At 35.6% G+C, this 23189-nt stretch overlaps 1 protein-coding gene across 2 annotated transcripts in view; it reads right to left on the bottom strand.

Moving 5' to 3' along the window:
• The window catches only part of HS2ST1 (heparan sulfate 2-O-sulfotransferase 1), a 191478-nt gene that overhangs the window by 38977 nt on the left and 129312 nt on the right, over positions 1–23189 (bottom strand). For both annotated transcript variants that reach the window (XM_032605745.1, XM_032605735.1), the window contains exon 2: positions 23–261. In XM_032605745.1, coding sequence (XP_032461636.1) covers positions 23–261 — 239 coding nt within the window. The remainder of the gene's footprint in view (positions 1–22; positions 262–23189) is intronic.

Genomic DNA, 23189 nt, shown 5'->3' with positions numbered 1-23189 from the left:
GCATCCCCTATGTGGTATTTACCTGATCTTGCAGTGACATTACTGGATTATTTTTGGTAGTGTTGATGTGAAGAACATGGTATTTATTCTTTGCACATAGGTCATAGGCAATATTGGTAAAAGAGGTGCTTGCAGTTTTGGGGACTCTGTTATAAATGATCACCATGTCTTCTTCCTCATCTAAAGCTGCATCTTGCCGAGGGCCATCCATCGTATGTCGCTGCTCAATCTCTCGAACTTCATGTCTTGCAATAGCCCTTTCTGCAAAGAAAAACAGATTATGAACTTAGTATTAAAGACACTATAAGGGGGCTTCCCTGGTGGCGCAGTGGTTGAGAGTCCGCCTGCCGATGCAGGGGACGCGGGTTCGTGCCCCGGTCCGGGAGGATCCCATGTGCCGCGGAGAGGCTGGCCCCTTGGGCCGTGGCCGCTGAGCCTGTGCTCCGCAATGGGAGGGGCCACAGCGGTGAGAGGCCTGCGTACCGCAAAAACAAACAAACAAAAAAAGACACTATAAGGAAGTTGTAAACACTGAAAATAATTTCCTAGTCCTGGAACATAGTTTTCCTATTCAAGAACTGGGTTAAGAGCAGCTGAAAAAATGTTTTGAGGGCCAAAAGTTCAGAATTACCTCTGAAGGATAATACATATGCATAGGAAGAATGAAAGAATAAACAGTCATCAAGTTTAGAACTCCACAGACCAGAGAGTTCTTCAGTGTAGTTCAAAAGACACTTTTCATTCCAATAGAATTTCTACAGCCTGAACTAATTTTCAAACACATAAAGACAGACTGAATAGAATACTAAACTTCACAGTAAAAAATACACTTAGAAAATAAATTACTTATAATTTAGGCAATGATTTTGAAATTTATTACTTAGGATGTAGTTATCTCCTGCTTTATCAAAATGTAGCAGGGCAGTGATTATAAATGCTGGTGTGCTTTTTAGGTAACAGCAGTAGAAACGACACCATAATAAAACCTTTTTCTTTTTGGTATTACATTACAGATAAGTCCTAGTTATGTTTATTCCTTAAATTCCATGGTTCCTCTAATTCAAATCACTGTCCACCAAGCAGTTGGAAAAGCAGTAACATTTTGCTTTCGAAATCTTCAGCTTCAAATAAAGAAAGAAAAGGGGAAGAAATGAGGGGGAAAATATAACAAGATGGCAAGTTACTTTGCACAAAGACAACTGTTCACACACAGCATGCACCCTCCTACCACCAGATCTCTGTGCAAGCTATCTTACCTGCCTTGAACTCTCATCCATTCTCCCTCAACCTCGACCATACCTAGTGAACTCCTCGAACTTCACATTGAATTTAATCATCACTTGCAAGGGAAGCATCATCTAATCTCCCTAACTAGGTCAAATCACACACACACACACACACACACACACACACAAAGTATGTGTACATACCTCATACTGCACGTCTCATACATAATTGCAATTTTACATTATATTTGTGTTAGCATCTACCTACCATACTGGCGACAATTTAGTAAAGTGACATGAAAAAGCAATGTGGTATAATTACAAGAACAAGTTCAGGCTTCAAATATTGTCTGACTACCCATATTAAATTTTGGTTCAGAAGATATGGCCACTATGTTAATACAGTATGCTCTGAGCTGAGGATTCACATTCAGAAGACTTGAATTAAAGTTTCAGGCCTGCTGCTTACTAGCAGTGTGCTTTCCAAAGCAGGAAGAGAAGCACATATATGCATACAAGTGTATCCATTTTCATGGGGGAGAGTTAGTTGGGAATGTGGAGAAAAAGAGATGAGCTTAATGTTGAACATACTGTCCGGGACACACAGGAGATAAAGATAATTGGGCTCATAGGTCAAGTGCTGAGAATAAAGGTTCATGCAGAAGAAAAACATCTGGAAAAACCATAGGAATGGATGAAACTACCTAGATAATGTAGAATACATAGCATGGAAAGAGACAGTAATCTTAGAACAGAATCTTAGGAAATACCAACATTTAAGGGCCAAGAAAAAAAAGACAATGCATAGAAAAACACTAAGAATAAATAGAAAGAAAAAGAAATCTGGACAGACTTTTAAGAAACATATACCACATGTTTAGAAAGCATACTATTTTTCAAATTGACAGTACTTTGCAAATGAATCTATAATCAAGGAAATGTATGATGCTCAAGCATCTCCATAGGATATGGAAGCTGTCTCATTAAATTCAGCATGTATTTATGGAGAGCCTAAGCATATTATATTCAATAATTTTAAAGGAATTTTATCTTCCAAACAACCTCAAACTATCACCACAGTCCAAAACTATTATGGTATTATTATGTCCACACACCCTCCTTTTTCTACTAAGGGAAATAAAACAGTACTGTTGTCATTTAAGGCTGACAAAAGTGTGAGAGGTTTCCTACAGCAGGCCAGACATACATGAAATTACCTTTACTTTTAATGGCTACAACAACAACCAACAATGCTGAATTTACTTTCACTAGTTTTTCTGAAATCAAGCATTTGGAAAAGAAACAGATTTTGTTATTTTTTTAAAAGAAGTTATTATTTAGTCTATGGATTTTTTTTATTTTTTAAGGTGCTAAAACTCTAGCTGGAGCATGAAACTAGCATGTTTTTAAAATTAATCATTGTTTTTGGTTCACTATGTGTATTAAAGCATATGAACTGTATATTTCACACAATTTTAAAACATTTCTTAAATTATGAAAAGATGCAAATTCAGGTAACTACTTTCCTCATTCAAATAATACATTTACATGCATTTTCTATTTTTCAAATGTTTTTACTTTGCTTAAGCAAACAAGATAATTACTAATGTAGTGTTATGCCTAAAACTACATAAAAAGATAAAAATAGTGTGGAATATTAAGATACTTTTTGCTAGTAATATTAGTCTATAAAATCAAATCTCACTTAGTTGAAAATTAACAGTAACTACTGGTGATGGTGAACTACTATCTCTTTTCTCCTGTGACAATACTTAAAACCAGTAAGGATGTTTGCAATATGGCCATTTTCTTTACTTAGTAAGTACTCAATAGTTCCTTTTTTTTTTTTTTTTAATCAAAGAAGCTCTGCACCTAGTTAGTATAATTTCTGAGACTCTCTTAAATCAGTGGGGAAGCTTTATTAGTTACAGCACATTTGGAGTACACTTAGATAATGTAGGCAGCATATTTAAAATACTAAAGATGCATTTTGAAGTAATGCTTTTTTCATGTTTGAGTAGTGAATTATAGAGAATCTGCTATGCAAGTTATTTCAGAACTACCACAAAATGTACAGCCTGCAAATAACATGGAGTGCAATCTGAGTCATGATATTACAGGCAGGCCAAGCACAACTGGCACTAACATTCCAAACACTGAAGATGGACACTGAAATTCATGGCAATTCTAGTTCTTCTAGGCTCCTATTGAAGGTGGCATACATCTCAGTTCAGTGACCTTTCCACATGGCAGATTACCAACAAACACAAGTCTTTTAAAAGGCCATTCATAATAGCAATAATTACCTATTTCTGCATTGACAGGGCATTAAAGGCTTATTTATTGAAAGAACATAATGATCAAGCTAAGTATAAAGCACTGCATTAAATACCCCAACCTAAGTCTTACAAAGGATTAAAGTCACAAGATGTAAATATTAGACTACAGAAAAAAGAAAAATAACTGGAGAAAAGATTTTTTTAAAAATTGCAACATATTCTTTGACTAGTTTTTTTTTTTTAACATTAAGGTCATTATTTGGGGAAACACCTTTTCTCTTTGAACATTTAAATAAACGTTCAACGTATTAAATAATTTAGAGAAATGTTTTGTATTCTGTACAAATGAAAGGACCCATGAATATAATCTTCTGCCCCCACCAAAGCTCAATTGTACAATGGTCTCAGCAGAAAATAAACATTTTACAAATGTTCAAAATGTGTAGTATATCTGTATAGTGGGTAACATTTTAGGATTATATGGATTAAAAAAAAAAAAACGCAAACGGAAAGACCAGTAAATTGCCTTGCTTTCAAATACTGAAACTTCTGCATGTTAAAGTAAAAAATATATAGTTAGATAATAGGTAAATAAACAATAAATAAAAGGCAAAGAACATTAAGAAAAAAAGACCAAATTTTTATTATCTATAATTATATAAAGAAAACATAGAAGTTGACAATAACAATGTTAAGATTTCAGTAGATGATAAAGGTGGTTTGTAACAGATTTATACTACATACGTATAATAGAACAGAGCAAAAATATTCATTAGTGGCTCATAATGATTATTTGGGTCACAGACCCCTTTGAGAATATTATGAAAACTATGGACCCTGTCTCCAGTACAGCTGACTTGTGCATTTCAGGGCTTCCTCTTAGAGCCCAAATATCGGCAGGGGGCTCCATGACCCCAGTTTAATTACTTCTAAAAAAGAAATGGCTCTTGGACAGTAAGGCCTGATAGTAAACTGCCTAGAGGCATTAGTATGTATATTGAAAAAAGAGGTTACTCACAAGTAAGAATTGCAGGCAAAGAGAAATCACCGAGGAAATTGGCAGCATCTACTGAAAAAATGTCTATGGGGAGGGTGCCTTGGCACAAAACTTGACCTGATAGGACTCCCTGGCAAGTGTGCCTATTGCAGAGCTAGATAATTTGGGCTCTAAGAGCTTGGAGCCATCAAATATCTGAATTAAAGTGGATCCTTAGCACTTTCTAGGGATAAATCCTGAGTTGTGTAAATCCCCAAATACTGTTCTGAAGTATAATTTATTCCCCATAAACTGTGTTTATAATGAGAAGTAGGAAGCAACAAAGTTGCACCGAAAGAAAGCTATTATAAGGTTAACTGATTCCTTTTGCAGGACCACTTACTGTGAATGTACTGTCTAGCCAGACACTATCTGATCCTCATGGAAGTAGCACTTTGTAATCATTATGAATTAAATAAATTGGTTGTCTGATTATATACATCACTTTTTTTTTTTTTTTTTTTTTTGCGGTACACGGGCCTCTCACTGTGTGGCCTCTCCTGTTGCGGAGCACAGGCTCCTCAGTGGCCATGGCTCACGGGCCGAGCCGCTCCGCAGCATGTGGGATCCTCCCGGACCTGGGCACGAACCCGTGTCTCCTGCATCGGCAGGCGGACTCTCAACCACTGCGCCACCAGGGAAGCTCCATCACTTTCTTATGAATATTTTTAGCCTGAGTCAGTCTCCTTGAAGTCAATCACCATGGGGACTAACAAAATAAATTTCTGTATGGATGACTAAAGGCTGGCCTCCCAACACTGGCAAATGCTTTCTTGTGTGGTTTCCAGGCAGTCAGCAAGGGCACATGTGTTATCATTAAAACTTATAAGTATGTTTAAGTGGAACATCCTATAAAAAGGAGTCGAGAGCACCTTCCACTTCAAGGAAGATAGTGTAAACCTATGTTTTGCTATTCCTCCCATGAAGTACAACTAAAAACCCTGGACATTATATATAAGACAAACATAAGACTTAAAAGCTGGAGAGAAGAAAACAGACTACTTAGGGCCCTTGGGGCCCAAAGAATGACACAGCGGTGAGTTCCCTAAGTTTTCTTTAGCCTCATATATCCCAGACTTGGAGCAGTAGAAGCGAGCAACCGAGGAGCAGGCATAGACAAAAAGAAACCCAACAAAAGCCTGCTCTCTCTTGCCAAAGCACCAAGAGACAGCATAGTAAGACAGAAATCTTTAGATAATAATCACTCTACTTTAGTCAAACTCCACAGAAAAAGACTGTGGTCCCACTTCCATTTGCACTGGCCCAGTGGGTAGCCTAGACTTCCACCCTCACAAGGGTGTGGTCAGATGCCCAATATCCCTGATAGAGTGGTGCCAGGGAAGACCAAGTAGGGAGCCAGGACTTTCATCCCAGGCAGCGGGTAACAAGGCACGTCTGCAGTGTCAGGGAAGACCAAGCAAGGAATCAGAAAGCCTGCCTCCACATGGCAGTGATGAGAGGCCCCCACCCCTCCCCACTTGGTGGTGTCAGAGGAGACCTAGTGGAGAATCAGGACTTTCACCATCCCCCAGCATAAGGAGGCCACTCTCATGCCTGCCTAGCAGTAACAATGAGCTCACCAGGTGTTGATGGAGAACAACAAGGGAACCTGGACTTCTATCACCACTTGGCAGTAACAAAGCAGCACCCCTTCCCTTGCCAGAGCAGTACTGGAAAAAGTCAACTAAAACAGAAGGTTTAAATAAAATTCAGAGTCTCCACAGATATAGAGAACAAACTAGTGGTTACCAGTGGAGAGAGGGAAAGGGGGAGGGGCAATATAGGGGTAAGGGGGAAAAAAGAGTTCTTATGGGATTATATGAAATCATGTGTGTGAAACTTTTGAAAACCATAAAGCACTACAGAATTTAAAGAATCTTTCATTCAATTTAAAAGAAAAAAAAAGATCCAGAGTCTCACAACATAATATAAAAACATCCAGGTTTCAATCAAACTGTACTCAACACATCAAGATCCAAGAGGATCTCAAACTCAATGAATAGAGATAATCAAGAAATGACAATATCAAGGATACAGAGATGTTAGAATTATCAAAGATTTAAAGCAGTCATGATAAAAATGCTTTCATGAACAATTACAAATAAGCTTGAACCAAATGAAAAAATAGAAAGCCTCAGCAAATAAGCTCATTAATGAAATAGAATACATAAAGAAGAGTTAAATAGAAATTTTAGAACTCAAAAACAAAACAATCAAGATGAAAAGCTCAGTGAATAGGATCAATAGTAGAATGGAAAGGAAGGAGAGAAATTTAGTGAACTGGAATAAAAGAAATTACCCAATCAAAATAACAAAGAGAGAATATACTGGGAGGAAAAAAGCAACAGAGCCTTGGGGAACTGTGGGATATAACAAAGGATCTAACACTGGTGTCACAGAGTCTTGGAAGGAAAGGGGAAAGAAAGCAGGGCTGAAAGAGTTCTCAAAGAAATCATGGCTGCAAACTTGACATTTGACAAGAGACATAAAGATTTAAGATTCTGAACAAACTCCAAATGAGATAAACCAAAGACATCCATGGCAAGATACATCATAATTAAGCTTCTGAAAACTAAAAATAAAGAAAAAATCTTGAAATCAGCCAGAGAAAATGAAGCCTACTATAGAAAAAACTGGAATAACAGCAGATTTCTCATCAGAAGTCATGGAGCCAGAACGAAGTGGCACAACGTTTTTCAAGTGGTGAAATAAAAGAATCCTATACCCAAAGAAAATCACCTTCAAGAATGAAGGGGAAAATAAGATATTCTTATACAAAAGAAAGCTATAGTAATTTACTGCCACTAGATCTACCCTAAGATTGATTAAAGGAAGTTCTCTAGACAGAAAAAAAAAAAAAAAAAAAAAAAAAGACAAAAGAAGAAATCTTAAAACACCAGAAAAAAAAAAAAAAGAATAAACACATGGGTAAATACAATAAACCTTCCTTCCCTTCAAGTTTTCAAATATATGTTTGACAGACAAAGCAAAAATTATAACATGATGTGATATGATTTTAAATGTATGCAGAGTAAATATTTAATACAATTATACCGTAAGTGGCAGATAGTAATGGGATGTAAATGAAAGTAAAGTTTCTGTACTTTACTTGAATTGGTAAACTGATGACACGAGTAAACTGTGACAAGTGATATTTATATGATGTAATACATAAAGCAACCATGAAAAAAGCTATACAAAGACATTAAACTCAAAAACACTATGGATAAATCAAAAGGTAATTTTTAATAAATATAAAAGTAATTCACAGGAATGCAGAAAAAAGAAAAGAGAAAAACAGAAAACAAAAGAAGTATCAAGGGAAATTAAAAAATACATTGAAGTGAATGAAAATGAAAATAAAGCAAGAAGAATTCCCAAGATGGCAGAGTACAAAGACCCTGAGCTTACCTCCCATCATGAGCCCATCCAAATTACAACTATTTACAGAACAACTATTGATGAAAAAGACCGGAACCTACCAGAAAATATCTTCTACAACTAAAGGTATAAAGAAGGAACCAAAATGAGATGGACAGGAGAGGTGGAGTTGTGGTATAGTCAAGACCCATACCCTTGGGTTGGGTGACCCACAGATGGGAGAATTATTACAACTGCAGAGGTTATCCCCAAGGAATGAGGGGTCTGAGCCCCACAATGGGCTTTGCAGCCCAGGGTTCCTGTACCAGGAAGATGAGCCCCCAGAGCATCTGGTTTTTAAGACCAGTGGTGCTTACTTTCCGGAGACCCAGAGGACTGTGGGAAATAGAGACTCCACTCTGAAAGGACACATACAAAATCTCACCTGCTCCGGGACCCAGGGCAGAAGCAGTACATTGAAAGGAACCTGGGTCAGACCCACCTGCTGATCTTGGAGAGTCTCCCAGAGAGACAGGAGGCAACTGGAGATCACCCTGGGGCAAAGACACTGGTGGTAGCCATTTTTGGGGAGCTTGTTCTACCATGTGGACACTGGTGTTAATAAGAGCCATTCTGGAATCCTCCCTCTAGCTTATTAATGTCAGGACCCAGCTCCCCCCACCCCCACCCACCAGTACTGGGACTCCTCAGGCCAAGCAACTAACTAGGTGGGGACACAGCCCCACCCACCAGCAGAGAGGGTACCTTAACACCCCTGAGCCCACAGCAGCCCCTGGACACGGCCCTACCCACCAGAGGTCCCAGGACCCAGCTGCACACACCAGTGTGCAGGCACTAGACCCAGAACTCCCAGAGCCCTGCAGCCAGAGACACAGGAACCCAGCTCTGCCCACCAGTAGGCAGACAATAGCCCCAGAATCCCCTGAGACTCAGCCCCACCCACCAGCGAGCCCACTCTAGCCACTGGACCCACCTCATTTATCCTTCTTAAACTATCCCAAGAAACTGCAGAGGAAGGAATGCTTCCAAACTCATTCTATGAGGCCAACATCACCCTGATACCAAAACCAGACAAATATACCACAAAAAAAGAAAATTATAGGCCAATATCACTGATGAACATAGATGCAAAAATCCTCAACAAAATATTGGCAAGCTGAATACAAAAATACATTAAAAGGATCATACATCATGATCAAATGGAATTTATATCAGGGATGCAAGGATGGTTCAATAGCCACAAATCAATTAATGTGATACACAACATTAACAAATTGAAGAACAAAAACCATCTGATGATCTCAATAGATGCAGAAAAAGCTTTTGACAAAATTCAACATCCATTTATGATTAAAAAAACTCTCCAGAAAGTAGATATAGATGGAACATACCTCAACATAATAAAGACCATATATGATAAGCCCAAAACTAACATCATATGCAACAGTGAAAAGCTGAAAGCATTTCCTCTAACAGGAACAAGGCAAGGATGCCCACTCTCTGCACTTTTATTCAACATTGTGTTGAAAGTCCTAGCCACAGCAACCAGACAAGAAAAAGAAATAAAATGAATCTAAATTGGAAAGGAAAAAATAACACTGTCACTCATTGCAGATGACATGATACTATACATAGAAAATCCTAAAGATGCTACCAAAAAACTACTTGAGCTCATTAATGAATTCAGTAAAGTTGCAGAATACAAAATTAATATACAGAAATCTGTTGCATTTCTATACAACAATGAACTATCAGAAAGAAAAATTTAAAGAAACAATCCCACTTACAAGTACATTGAAAAGAATAAAATACTTAGGAATAACCTTATATGAGGATGTAAAAGACCTGTGACCCCATGTGCAAGGACTTTTCTAGACCCTTGTAGATACATGTTTTACATATACATTATGTTTGGGCATTAATTATACACTGATTATTAACATTAATGAAAATGTATTACAAAATAGAAATAAAATTTTCTTTCCAAATTTCATCTCACTAATGAATTATTACTAAAAATATATTGGTTAATGCTCTTAAGAGGATCTATTAGGTAAGAATATTAAAGTAGCTGTTAAATATCCCATTGATCCAATAACCACCAATATAATTCTTTTCTTTTTATTTCTAAGGTTACTAAGTTAAAGGAATATGCATTATATTTTACTTAATATACTTTTCAAACTTGATTACAGTTTTGTACAGTTATTACACAAATTTTAAAACGTGAAATTCTTGTAACAGCCTTCCTTTATTACCAATCTGAGAAATGTATTCACCAGCTATATGAAATAATAATATTGCTAATAGCTAACACTGAGTTCTGTGTATTTTAGATGTATCATCTATTATATGCATGCTCTGTGTTCAGCGTTTTATATGCATTATCTCAAGTCTTGATTTTTTTTTTTTTTCTTTTTTTTGTGGTACGCGGGCCCCTCACCGCTGTGGCCTCTCCCATTGCGGAGCATAGGCTCCGGACGCGCAGGCTCAGCGGCCATGGCTCACGGGCCCAGCCGCTCTGCGGCATGTGGGATCTTCCCGGACTGCGGCACGAACCCGTGTTTCCTGCATCGGCAGGCGGACTCTCAACCACTGCGCCACCAGGGAAGCCCTCAAGTCTTGATTTTTAAAACAACCCTAAGAGGCACTATTATTATTCTCATCTAAATGAGGAAACTGAGTCTCAAAGAAGTTAAATGATCACCAGCTGAATACTAAGGTGAGGATACTGTCCAAGGTCAATCTGACTCCAGAGCCTGTGCTCCACAGTACACTTGTCATCTGAGATTTAGTCCACTTCTATATGAGGAAGGAGTAGAGCTGCACAGTTAAATACGGCATGATGATATTATAGAAGTACCTTTTTTTTTTTTTGCAAGTACCTGTTTTTAAAATACAGAACATTATAGTTAAAAATCATAGGTGAGCTGACTTTAAGACTTCATTCTTTACATGTCTCAATCACTTAAAATGAATACTCTGATAGAAAATGGGGATTCCAACCAATATACTTTTCCCTTGTCTCAGGCTTTACCAAGATAAGACATCTCAAAACATCCCTCACACCTTTTTTATCAATACATACTTCTCAAGTAATCTATTCATATTTTAAATTTCCATCTTACACAAAATCAAACAAATGTCATTGTAATAAATGCCATAACAGAGAACAAAACACTTTTGAAACCAAGAATTGGGGTAAAAAACTTATGGAGAAAGATACACTGGATAAACTGAGCCTTGAAAAGATGGGGCTGGGTTTCAAAATATGGAGATGGGTCATTGGGGAAGCCATGAAAGCCTGCAGAGTGACTAAGCTGATAAATAACAAATACACTAGTATAATTTGATTATAAAATTATTTAACAACAGTAGTGTGAAACAGCTAAAAAAATCTATGACAATTGTAGCTATACTGATAAGCATATAATTATCATAGTAATAACTGTTCCACTTATTGAGCCTTTATTATGGGCCAGAAGCAATGCTGCTGTGTGTTTAAACATATATTATTTCATTTAATTCCTAGAGTAACCCTATACCTATTACCTTAAGGTAATAATATGGAAATGTAGACTCAGATTAGTTACAGAGTTTTTAGGAACAAAGTCAGAATCCAAACCGTCAATCTGATACCAAAATGTATATTCCTAACCAAAACATAGTAATTACTGTTTTAAACCACTGGAAGGCACAGTTCCTAGGAAATCTATATTTGTCACACAGGGAATATTATGTATCATTTCTGGCATACACACAGAATACATTCAGAATGGGAATGAGCTGGATGGACCATGCCACACAAAGAACTGCTTTAAAAAACCCAGTGCACTTAGCTAGAGGAGAAATTCCATAAAAGTACTAAAAGTTATCTTGAAATATTTGAAAAGTTATTGTGAAAAGAAGGCACCCTTTCTACAGAATTACTCCAGAAGACAAGATAGACTATGGCTCAAGAGAGAACGGGCTTTTAAATAATTAGTAGTGCGAAGAAAAGATATATGCAGCTTAGGGGGAGGTAAGCTATCAGTCTCTATATAGATACTCATCTAGAGGCTGCATGAGGACCCACCAAAAGATGATGTAGAAAGGATTTCTGCACTGATGAGAGCTGAGGCCACAGGACCTCTGGGGTCAGTTACCACTAGGTAAATTCTGTAAAGCTATGATATCAATTTCTCTGCTAGCGTATAGATTGTTTTGAAAGATTCTCTCCACCTAGCCTCTAACAATGTAGGAAAGAGCAGAAATAAAGACAGAAGCAGGCCAGTGACAATTAAGCAAGAACAGGGAGTGGAATGCTTACACACTCTTCCCATAATCCTGTCTTATTCAGTGACACACAGGTATATCTTGTTTACCTTGAGAAAGACAAAGAATATATCTCTTATGATTACAGCAAAAATTCAAATAATGAGCAGATTCATACTGTACTATGTAGCTTTAAGTACTGAGAACGTTGTGATAATTTATAGTGAAGTTCTTCACACTGGATTCATTAACTAATTCCATAAACACTTACTGAGAATCTATTAAGTTATAGTTATTGCACCATGTCCTGGAGATAAGCCTAATCTTGGAGAGTTTGGTGGCATGGCATTATAATAAAATTTTTAAGATGCAGTGGAGGTCCCGTAATGGGATAGTTAGGAAAGGACTCATAGAGATGACTGAGAAAGAAAGTATCTTCTGAGTAGAAAAAGAAAGTCATTCTAGGCAGAGGGGAAAGCTTGAGCAAAACCCTTAGAGGCATAATACTGCATGGTGCATTTATTTATTTATTATTTTTTAACATCTTTATTGAAGTATAATTGCTTTACAATAACGTGTTAGTTTCTGCTTTATAACAAAGTGAATCAGATATACATATACATATATCTCCATATCTCTTCCTTCTTGAGTCTCCCTCCCTCCCACTCTCCCTATCCCACCCCTCTAGGTGGTCACAAAGCACCGAGCTATCTCCCTGTGCTTGCATGGTGCATTTAGACTCTAAAAGTGTTTCTTGATAAACTCAGAATATGAGAGAATGGGTAAGAGCAAAATAAAACATGAGGCAGACAAGTGGGTAGAGGCCAAGACACAGCGTCTTAATCATCATACTGGGATATGAACTGTATCTTGTAAGTCAGCAGTTCTCAAACTTATTAGTCTCAGAACCTCTCTCTTTATACACTTAAAAATTAGGGACTCCAAAGAGTTTTCATTCATGTGGGTTATATCTACCAATGTCATATTAGAAATGAAAACTGTAACACTTAAAAAATATTTAATTGATTCAAAAATAATAATATAATAAAACATGTTAGCATAAATGACACTTTTGTGAAAATACTATTTTCACAAAGAAAATTTAGTAAAAAGAATGACTTTTTAACATTTTTGCATATATTTCTAAATGTCTTGCTTAATGGAAGATAACTGGATTCTCATAACTGTTTTCCATTCAAAATGTTACCATATATTATTTGGGTTGGAGTCTATGAAGAAATCAGACTTACACAGATTTTATACAGATGCACAGTTGGAAAAAGGAATAGTTTAATAATCTTTTCAGATAAGTTTTTGACACTACACTAAAACTTAACAAGTGTTATTTCTTAAAGGCTAGTTGTAATATGATATGTAATAAAAAACGATATTAGTAAACTTTTTATACATTGTTATATTGATCTACCTTGTACCGTCATTTGAAAAATACTAGTTTATGGAGTTTAGCAGATCCTCCAAATGTTAACATGTTTAATTATACAATTCCAAAAAAAAAATCACATTCATTATATCATCACCAATCTCATCAAAATAGTCTTTTCAATATTGGTAACAAATACAAGTTTTCTCAGATTCTCTAATTGGCAACACATATTATCAGTTGTTTTCCTCTATGTGACATATTCACTTTGTTTATTTCTGAGAAAATATATGCAAACTACCCAAGACTGAATAAATGGAACAGTTTATCTGTTGGCCATTCTCTCAAGTTAAAACAGTGTTCTATGTGGAAAAGTGGCTTGTTGGGCTTGCAACTCAAACAACACAAGTGCTTTTCCTCAAAACAACCGTTGTACTTTGGTTTGCAGAAGCACTTGATGTACTTTCCATTTTTTCACAGAATATTAAAAAGACATCACTAAATAGTCAAGACTTAATAAAGCTAACTTTTTTGCCTGCTTTATAAAGGACATTCTCATATGAAAATAGTGTTTTTGTTTTCTTTTGCTTTTTGGTAACTGTTAGTGCAAGGTGGTAAAGTATATAATGATACAATGATACAAATATCAGAATGGCATTAATGGAGAATGAGGTACTGGGCGAACATATGGGATCAAGACCAAGTGAAAAACAGATTATGTAACTCTGATTCCATATACATCCACAGGTTTGTTGTGAGGGAAACTTGGATTATCAGTTTTCGGACATAGTGAGTTTTAAGATGCCTGTGGAACATCCAAGTAGTAATATATAAGTTGCTGAAGACATACATCTCAGGAAAAACTCCTGAACTAAAGATAGAAATTTAGGAATCATAACACAAAGGCAGCAGCTGATGTCAAAGGAATGAATGAAATCATGAAGGCAAACTACAGAGTTAAAAATCAAGAACATTGAAACAGGATTTTGAGACCACCATCCTTTGATCTAAAGATCTCTTTTACCTATAATACATGTGCAATAGAACCAAAAACAATTCTGCAATACACTGCAAGATCATGAACTTACCTACTCATGAACATTTTAGGTGTTTTTTTTGGCCACATTGTCCATTTTTAAATACCCATATTTGGTACACTTCAACATGTAAAGCAGTTGTAAGACATATATCCTTCCTTCACGTCTTACTGATATGCCTTTGGAATGCTTTCTTTTTAAGTTAATTTTTATTGGAGTATAGTTGATTTACAATGTTGTGTCAGTTTCAGGTATACAACAAAGTGAATCATTTATACATATACATGTATCTACTCTTTTTTAGATTCTTTTCCCATATAGATCATTACAGAGTATTGAGTAGAATTCCCTGTACTATACAGTAGGTTTTACTAAGTTATCTATTTTATATATAGTAGTGTGTATATGTTAATCCCAGTTTCCCAATTTATCCCTCTCCTGCTTTCCCCCTTTGGAATGCTTCTTGAGAGCTTGATGAGTTTTGTAATTTACAAAGCACATATTTGAGCCTTACTACTATAGAATACATTTAACTAAAATAAATCTGTGCTAGAATTCTTTTTTAAAGTAAAAATGAAGATGTGTTAATGTAGAAGATGTGAAGAAGGTAGAAGGTTATTCACAGAAGAGATTTAAAAATTGTTCTTAAAATGTAAACACCAGAGGAAAAATACAGGACTAATACAGGACTAAAAAAAAAAAGGACTCATTACACATAAGCTTTGTAATCCAGCTAAGCATTAATTTTGATATTAAACTGGCAGGAAGATTCAGAGACTTCCTCAACTTTTAGCAGAGGTTCAAACTGCCATTAAAATAGATGTGCTTTGATTGTTGAAATAAATACCATACCAAAAAGATTAAAGCATTTTCAAAATCAAAAAAGAAATGCCAATATTGTCTGCAAAGCTGAATTATTTTCACACTTCAACAACTGCACCTAGTGCTCCATTGACTAGTAAGCAAAAAGAATATGGAGTAACTATGAATCAACTCCAGCTGGGTTTGGAGGTCATTAACTAAAACCTATGCAGCAGCTGTTTGAAAATGAGAATTAGTGATGCTGAAAACTTGCCATTACTTCACTGGAGCTTGACATATGCCATATTCTAGAGCAGTGGTTTTCAATTTGAGCATGCATCAGAATGACTTGCAGAGTTTGTTGAAATACAGATTCCTGACTTCCCACCTTCTCCAGTTGTTAATTCAGGGTCCAATAATTTTCTATCAAGTTCCCAGGTGATGCTGACATGACAGTCCAGGAACACTTTGAGAATGAGTATTCGAGAGAATATTTCTATTGGTTTATTAACAAGATAGGCAGAGAATATTCTCTTTTCTAGGTAACTAATTAATTAGTATCCCTATTAATTTGGAATTTACAGTAATTTTAAATATAGTTTAGATAGGTAGAAAACAATACTACTCAATTTCTTGATATAAACTAGTTGTGAGAGGGTTCTACTCAAGACATACATTACCCTTCAACTCATGGCACTGATTCTGCTGGGCTAGGTGGGTGTGCCATTGCCTTCATGGCTCTCCACCAACCATTAGGTCTCCTAAGGGTGGCAGTTCCTCCTTCAAGGATGCTGTAAGCATCATTATAGATGCACAAATGAAATGTTTAAATTGTTCTTGAGAATAAACTGTTATGAAACTCTTTGATATGCAGCATTTATTAATTCTGACTGACCTTCACTGCTTCCTACCCTTTTAGTCTGATACCATTATTTTTGGATACAACCACTAATTCAAGAACCATAGGTATTCATTTTGCAGCCATTCTACTGTGCATGAAGAAATTCTGATCAGACTACAATTTCCAGTATTGCAAAAATATTAATTAAGTTCAGGTAGAATACCCATTGTCAAGACTGAAAAAATTTTAACAGTAATTTTTGTATTTTGGAGTTTTTTTTTTTTTTTTTTTTTTTTTTTGCAGTACGCGGGCTTCTCACTGTTGTGGCCTCTCCCATTGCGGAGCACAGGCTCCGGACGCGCAGGCTCAGCGGCCATGGCTCACGGGCCCAGCCGCTCCGCGGCATGTGGGATCTTCCCGGACCGGGGCACGAACCCGCGTCCCCTGCATCGGCAGGCGGACTCTCAACCACTGCGCCACCAGGGAAGCCCTGTATTTTGGAGTTTTATATCTTTTGAGAAACTGTGTTACATTATAGCTTTTTAGTTGGATTCATGCTTTTCATGGGTCTTTAAAAATTAGTTACAGGTTTTAAGATTCTAGAGAAGTTCATCTTTAAATGCCAATTTCCAAAATTCTTCTTTTTTGCATTATGTCTTAAGTAACAGAAAACAGTCATTATCCAGCATCCTGTTAACTACAATTCTTTTTTTTTCCATTTATACACTCATCTATTTATTTACTTGTTTATATAAACATCTTTATTGGAGTATAATTGCTTTACAATGTTGTGTTAGTTTCTGCTGTATTCCACGTGCCCACAGTGTAATGATGATTGGTATTCTCAGTAATGATCTGAGATACGGGACAGTTCTAGACACTAATATCAATCGATGAAGACTAACATTTGATCACTTGGATCTTAAGTGTGTTTTACTGTATTTTAATTATGTGGAACACTGATAATCCAAGTATCGTATAGATAAAATTCTCAATTAAGTAGAACATTCTTTACCTTGCCAACAACTAAACATTTACCACACAATACTGTTAATGGTCATTTTAATATGTACTTTAAAATAAGTTATTGTAAAACAATCTGCACCTATCCCATATTAGTTTTCCAATTCACTAATGTGGGGGAGGGGCTTATTTTCCTATGCCAATAATAAAATTATTCATTAGGTAAAGGTATGAGCTGATGAAATTAATGGAGATGAGGCAACACACACAAGTACTGAAAACTGTTTATTCTATAACCTTGTTAATCTATTTCAAACAGGTAACATAAATAAGTACATTCTAATTCCACACTGGGATCAGTGAAATTGTAGAAAACTGAAAAATCAAAGAAGATTTAATGTGACTTTTTTTAAATGCGGAAAGGGGGTAGCACAAGTTTTTAAAAAGCTACCTTCTTTCTCAAAAAGAATGGTGATGACCAATACGCAGCATAGAGTAGGTATGAAATTAATTTGCTTGATGAAAACAATATGGTATTACTAAATTAATGCATACAGAAGATAGAGTTCCTCACTGAGCAATCCAAGAAAGAACTATTTTAAAAAAGAAATGAATGTGTGATATGATTTGAGCCCTACTAACCTAGGAATCAGTGTCATACATGGCATGGTCAAAGCTTACCCTCAGAGTTTTTTTCCTCTAATGGTGCCAAGACTGTGTGAGAGAAGATAAGGAGCAGAGAAGCTGAAGATTAAAGGAGTCAAATAACAGGCAGAACCATGAGTTCCAAGTTGAGATGAATCCAAAAGTCATAAGGAGAGTTATGTTATCTTAAAATAGATTCTAGGGACTTCCCTGGTGGTGCAGTGGTTAAGAATCTGCTTGCTAATGCAGGGGACACGGGTTCAAGCCCTGGTCCGGGAAGATCCCACATGCCGCGGAGCAACTAAGCCCGTGCACCACAACTACTGAGCCTGCGCTCTAGAGTCCGCTAGCCACAACTACTGAGACCGTGTGTCACAACTATTGAAGCCAACGCAGCTAGAGCCTGTGCTCTGCAACAAGAGAAGCCACCGCAGTGAGAAGCCCATGCACCACAACGAAGAGTAGTCCCTGCTCGTCGCAACTAGAGAAAGCCCACACGCAGCAACGAAGACCCAACGCAGCCAAAAATAAATAAATAAATACATTAAAAAAAAATTATAGGGCATAATAGAGTCTGAAGGTCTGGGAAAGTACTATGAATGAGTATTTTTCAAAAGCTCCCAAGGTGATATGAGTCTGAGTGACCTGAAAACTGTATCAACTGGAGACATTACAAGGCATACTAGAACAACACTGGAACCTAGCAAATACATTTTTGTTAACTCTGGTTTATGACCCTAAAGGTATCATTCTCCATTTCATACATAACTAAGATATTATGGAAGAATTCTCCATAGCATAATTTCTCATCTTTGGAGGCCACTGTATTTCTTATTGAGTTCCAGTTTGTTTCTCCATTTTGGCCTTTTTTTTTTTTTTTTTTTTTGGTGGCTTAAGATAAACTGGAAATAAAAAGTCTAAATAAAACAAAGTGGTTTTAAGGAAAATTAAAATGTAGGAACAAGGTTACCTAATGAGATATAACAATTATTCTAATTCTTAAATCCTTATTTATAATTACAAAAATTGGTATTTGCACATTAAGAGTAAATGCGCACACACCCCAATGAAAAGACAGAGATTGTCAGACTGGACAAAAAAAGTAAGATTCAACTATAACCTGCCTACAAGAAACTCACTTTAAGATGACAGGAATAAATGAGCTAAAAGGATGGAAAAAATGTATCATGTTAACAAAATTCAAAAGAAAGCTAGAGTGACCATGTTAATAACAAAATGGATTTCAGAGCAAAAAATATTTCTAGGGATAAAAAAGGTTATTTCATAATAATAAAGAAGTCAATGGAATAACAATTCTAACTATCTGTGCATCTAAGAGAGTTTCAAACCACACAAAAAACTCAAAAGAAAATAGACAAATCCACAAGTAAAATCAGTGATTTCATCATTATTCTCTCAATAACTAATTGAATACATAGCCAGAAACTCAGTAAAGATATAGAAAACTTGAACAATACTATCAACTAATTGGCCAATTGGCTTTTATAGACTAATAGAGAATACAGATACATACTCTTTTCAAGTGCACCTGAAACTTTATGCATCATAAAACAAGGCTCAATAAATTTGAAAGATTCAAATCATACAAAGTATCTGACTACACCAGAATTAAATGATCAATAACGGAAAAGACATTTTAAAAGCCCACAAATATTTGGAATAAATAATATGCTTCAAGTAACCCACAGGACAAAGGAAAAACCTAAAAGGAAATTAGAAAAGCATTTTGAACCTAACAAAACTGAAACATACCAAAATTTGTAAGACGTACCTAAAGCAGTGCTTAGAGGAAATCTAATACCATGATATGATTATATTAGAAAAGAAGGAAGGTCTAATATCAATGGATTAAGCTCCACCCTAAGAAAACAGAAAAAGAGTAAACAGAAGCAGAAATCATTGAAATGGAAAACAGAAAAACAACACAGAAAAATCAATAAAACCAAAGCTGGGTCATATTGAGTAAATCTATTGATTGAATAAATACAATAAACATTGATAAACCTCTAGTTAGACTAATACAGAAAAAAGAGAAAAGACACAAATTATGAATATCAGGAATAAAGAGAAGGCACTATAGAAAATGAGGGAATATTATATGAACAACTCTATGTCAATACATTTGACAACTTAGAAAAATGGCCAAATCCCTTGAAAATCAAAAATTAACAAAGCTCACTCAACAACAGATAACTAAACTGAATAACCTTTTATCTACTAAAGAAATTAAATTCATAGATAAAAACCTTCCCACAAAACGAAGTAACAAAACTTCCCACAGATAAAACAATAGGCCCAGGTGGCTTCACTAAGAAATTTTACCAAACATTAAAGAAAAACACCAATTGACACACACTCTTAAAGAAAACTGAAGAGAACACTTCCCAGCCCATTCTATGAAGCCAGCATTACTCTGCTATCAAAATGTGACATATTACAACACTAGAGACCAAATCCCTTATGAACATAGAGGCAAAAATTAACAAAATTTAGTGAACACAATATATAAAAGGATAATTATCATCCATATAGTTTACCCCAGAAACATATGGTCGGTTTAACATTCAAGTCAATGAAATTCACCATATTAACCAGCTATAAAAGAAAAAACATGTAATCATCTTAATATACGTAGAGAAAGCATTCGACAAAATCCAACATCCATTCATGATAAAAATCTCAGCAAACTAGGAATAGGAGAAAATTCCTCAAACTGATTAAAAGAGTATCTTTAAAAAAAAAATACAGCTAACATCATACATTATTGAAAGACTGCATGTTTTCACCTGAAGATTGATGTTTTGTGCAACACTGTCCTAGAAACTCCAGTCAGTTCAGTAAGGTAAGAAAAAGTAAACTAATGAATAAAGGCATACAGATTAGGGAGCAAGAAGTAAAACTGTCTTTTATCACAGACAGCATGATTGTGTAGAAATTCCTAAGTCTACAGAAAAGCTACTGGAGTTAATAAGTGAGTTTAAGCAAGATTGCAGAATACAAAAATCAATATACACAAATTAACTTATTTCTATATGCTAATAATCAGAAATTTTAGAAATTTAAATACCATTTGAAATAGTATTTTAACAAGGATAAATTCTCAAAAAGATATGTAAGACCTCTACAGTAAAAATTATAAACCATTACTGAGAAAAATTAAATAAGACCTAGAGAAGTATACATACCATGTTCACAGTTTAAAGACTATTGTTAAGATGTCAATTCTCCCCAAATGTATACATAAACGTCATGCAATTCCAATCAAAACCCAGCAGGGGCTTCCCTGGTGGCGCAGTGGTTGAGAATCTGCCTGCCAATGCAGGGGACACGGGTTCGAGCCCTGGTCTGGGAAGATCCCACATGCCGTGGAGCAACTGGGCCCGTGAGCCACAACTACTGAGCTTGTGCATCTGGAGCCTACGCTCCGCAGCAGGAGAGGCCGCGACAGTGAGAGGCCCACACACCGCGATGAAGAGTGGCCCCCGCTCGCCACAACTAGAGAAAGCCCTCGCACAGAAACGAAGACCCAACACAGTCAAATAAATAAATAAATAAAAATAGATTTATAAAAAAAAAAAAAAAAAAAAAAAAATGTCTTTAAAAAAAAAAAAAAAAAAAAAAAAACCCAGCAGACTTTTGGGTATAAATATCTGGTATAATTCTAAAACCTATCTACAAATGCAAATGATCTAAAATAGCCAAAACAATTTTAATAAAGAACAGAACTGGAGGACCTATACTACTTCATCTCAAGACTTATTACCAAGTTACAGTAATCAAGATAGTGTGGTATTGGTATAAAGACAGACATCAAAATCAAAGAACAGAATAGTGAATCCATAAATACAACCACACATATATGATCAATTGATTTTTAACAAAGTTTGCATGGCAATTTAATAGAAGAACTGATCTTTTTTTTCAAAAAAGGTATAGGAAGAACTTGATAGCCATATATTTTTTAAAATTAAAAAGAACCTTCCTTCTTACTCTATATTATATACAAAAATGAATTCAAAATGGATCATAGACCTAAGTGTAGTAACTAAAATAATAAAACTTCTAGAAGAAACATAATTCTAGTAATCCTGGGTTTGGCAAAGATTTCTTGAAAACAACACAAGAACTACAAAAGCAAAAATCAATACATTCAACTTCACTGAAATGAAAAGACACAAAAATCAAAAAGAAAGCCACAGAATGGGAGATCATATTTGCAAAATATATGGCCAAGAAAAGATCTGCACCTAGTATATAGAGAAAATCAATATAATTTTTTTAATGGACAAAAGATTTGGACACTTTCCCAAAAAAGAGATACAGAAGGCAGATAATGTGAAAAGATGTTCAAAATTCTTAAGTCATTAGGGAAAAGAAAATTAAAAGCACAATGAGATACCACACATACTTATAGAATGGCAAAAATTAAAGACTGACCATATGACACTTCCACAAGGATGTGAAGGAACTGGAATTCTCATGAACTGCTGGTGGGAATATAAAAGAGGACCACCACTCTAGAAAAGTTTGACAGTTTCTTAAAAGGTTAAACATACATCTAATAATAAAACCCAGTCATTCCACTCCTGGGTATTTACCCAAGAAAAATAAATAAGACACATATCCACTTAAGTCTTGTGCCCAAACATTCACCTTTATTTTTAACAGCCCCAAATGGGAAACACCAATATGTCCATCAGCAAGTAAATGACTAAATAAATGGAGGTATATTTATACAATGGATTACTACTCAATAAAAGGAAAGACCTGTTCATATATATACCATGTATGAATCTCAAAATCATTACACCAAGAAACCAGACTCTGCCTCTCTCCCCCTCAAAGAGTATACAACGTGTAATATAATATATAGAGTAATGAACCACAAAGGTGCTAGTTTCATAAAGTTCAGCCAACTGTTTGTTCCCAAACTAGTTTACACCAGTTATATTTAATAGTGTAATTGCATAAATCAATGATACACGAATACCAAAAGTAAGAGGGTTGTTGCTTTTGTAAAAATCAAATTGGAAGATTGGGAAGACCCGGTAAAAATTGTTCTTGGATCAGATATTGACAAAACAACCCAAAAGACTTGAAGAAAAAATATGGAGATCTAGATTGCTTTGCAAAGGTCTTAGTTTTCTTTGTTACATTTTAAAGAAGCCCAAAGTGGATACAGATTAAGTATTATGGGTGGGCTTTCTAAAACTCTTATAGGTAGACCCACACTTAAGGAAAAGAATTATTTTACACTTTTGATATGTGCATGAATGAATGCACACATATATTTTGACTTAAAATATTTAAGGTACAATTCCCAC

This window comes from Phocoena sinus, chromosome 1 (assembly GCF_008692025.1).
Source record: "Phocoena sinus isolate mPhoSin1 chromosome 1, mPhoSin1.pri, whole genome shotgun sequence".
Taxonomy (NCBI): Eukaryota; Metazoa; Chordata; class Mammalia; order Artiodactyla; family Phocoenidae; genus Phocoena; species Phocoena sinus.
The sequence above is the reverse complement of the archived record's forward strand: the minus strand, read 5'-3'. Positions and strand labels throughout refer to the sequence as shown.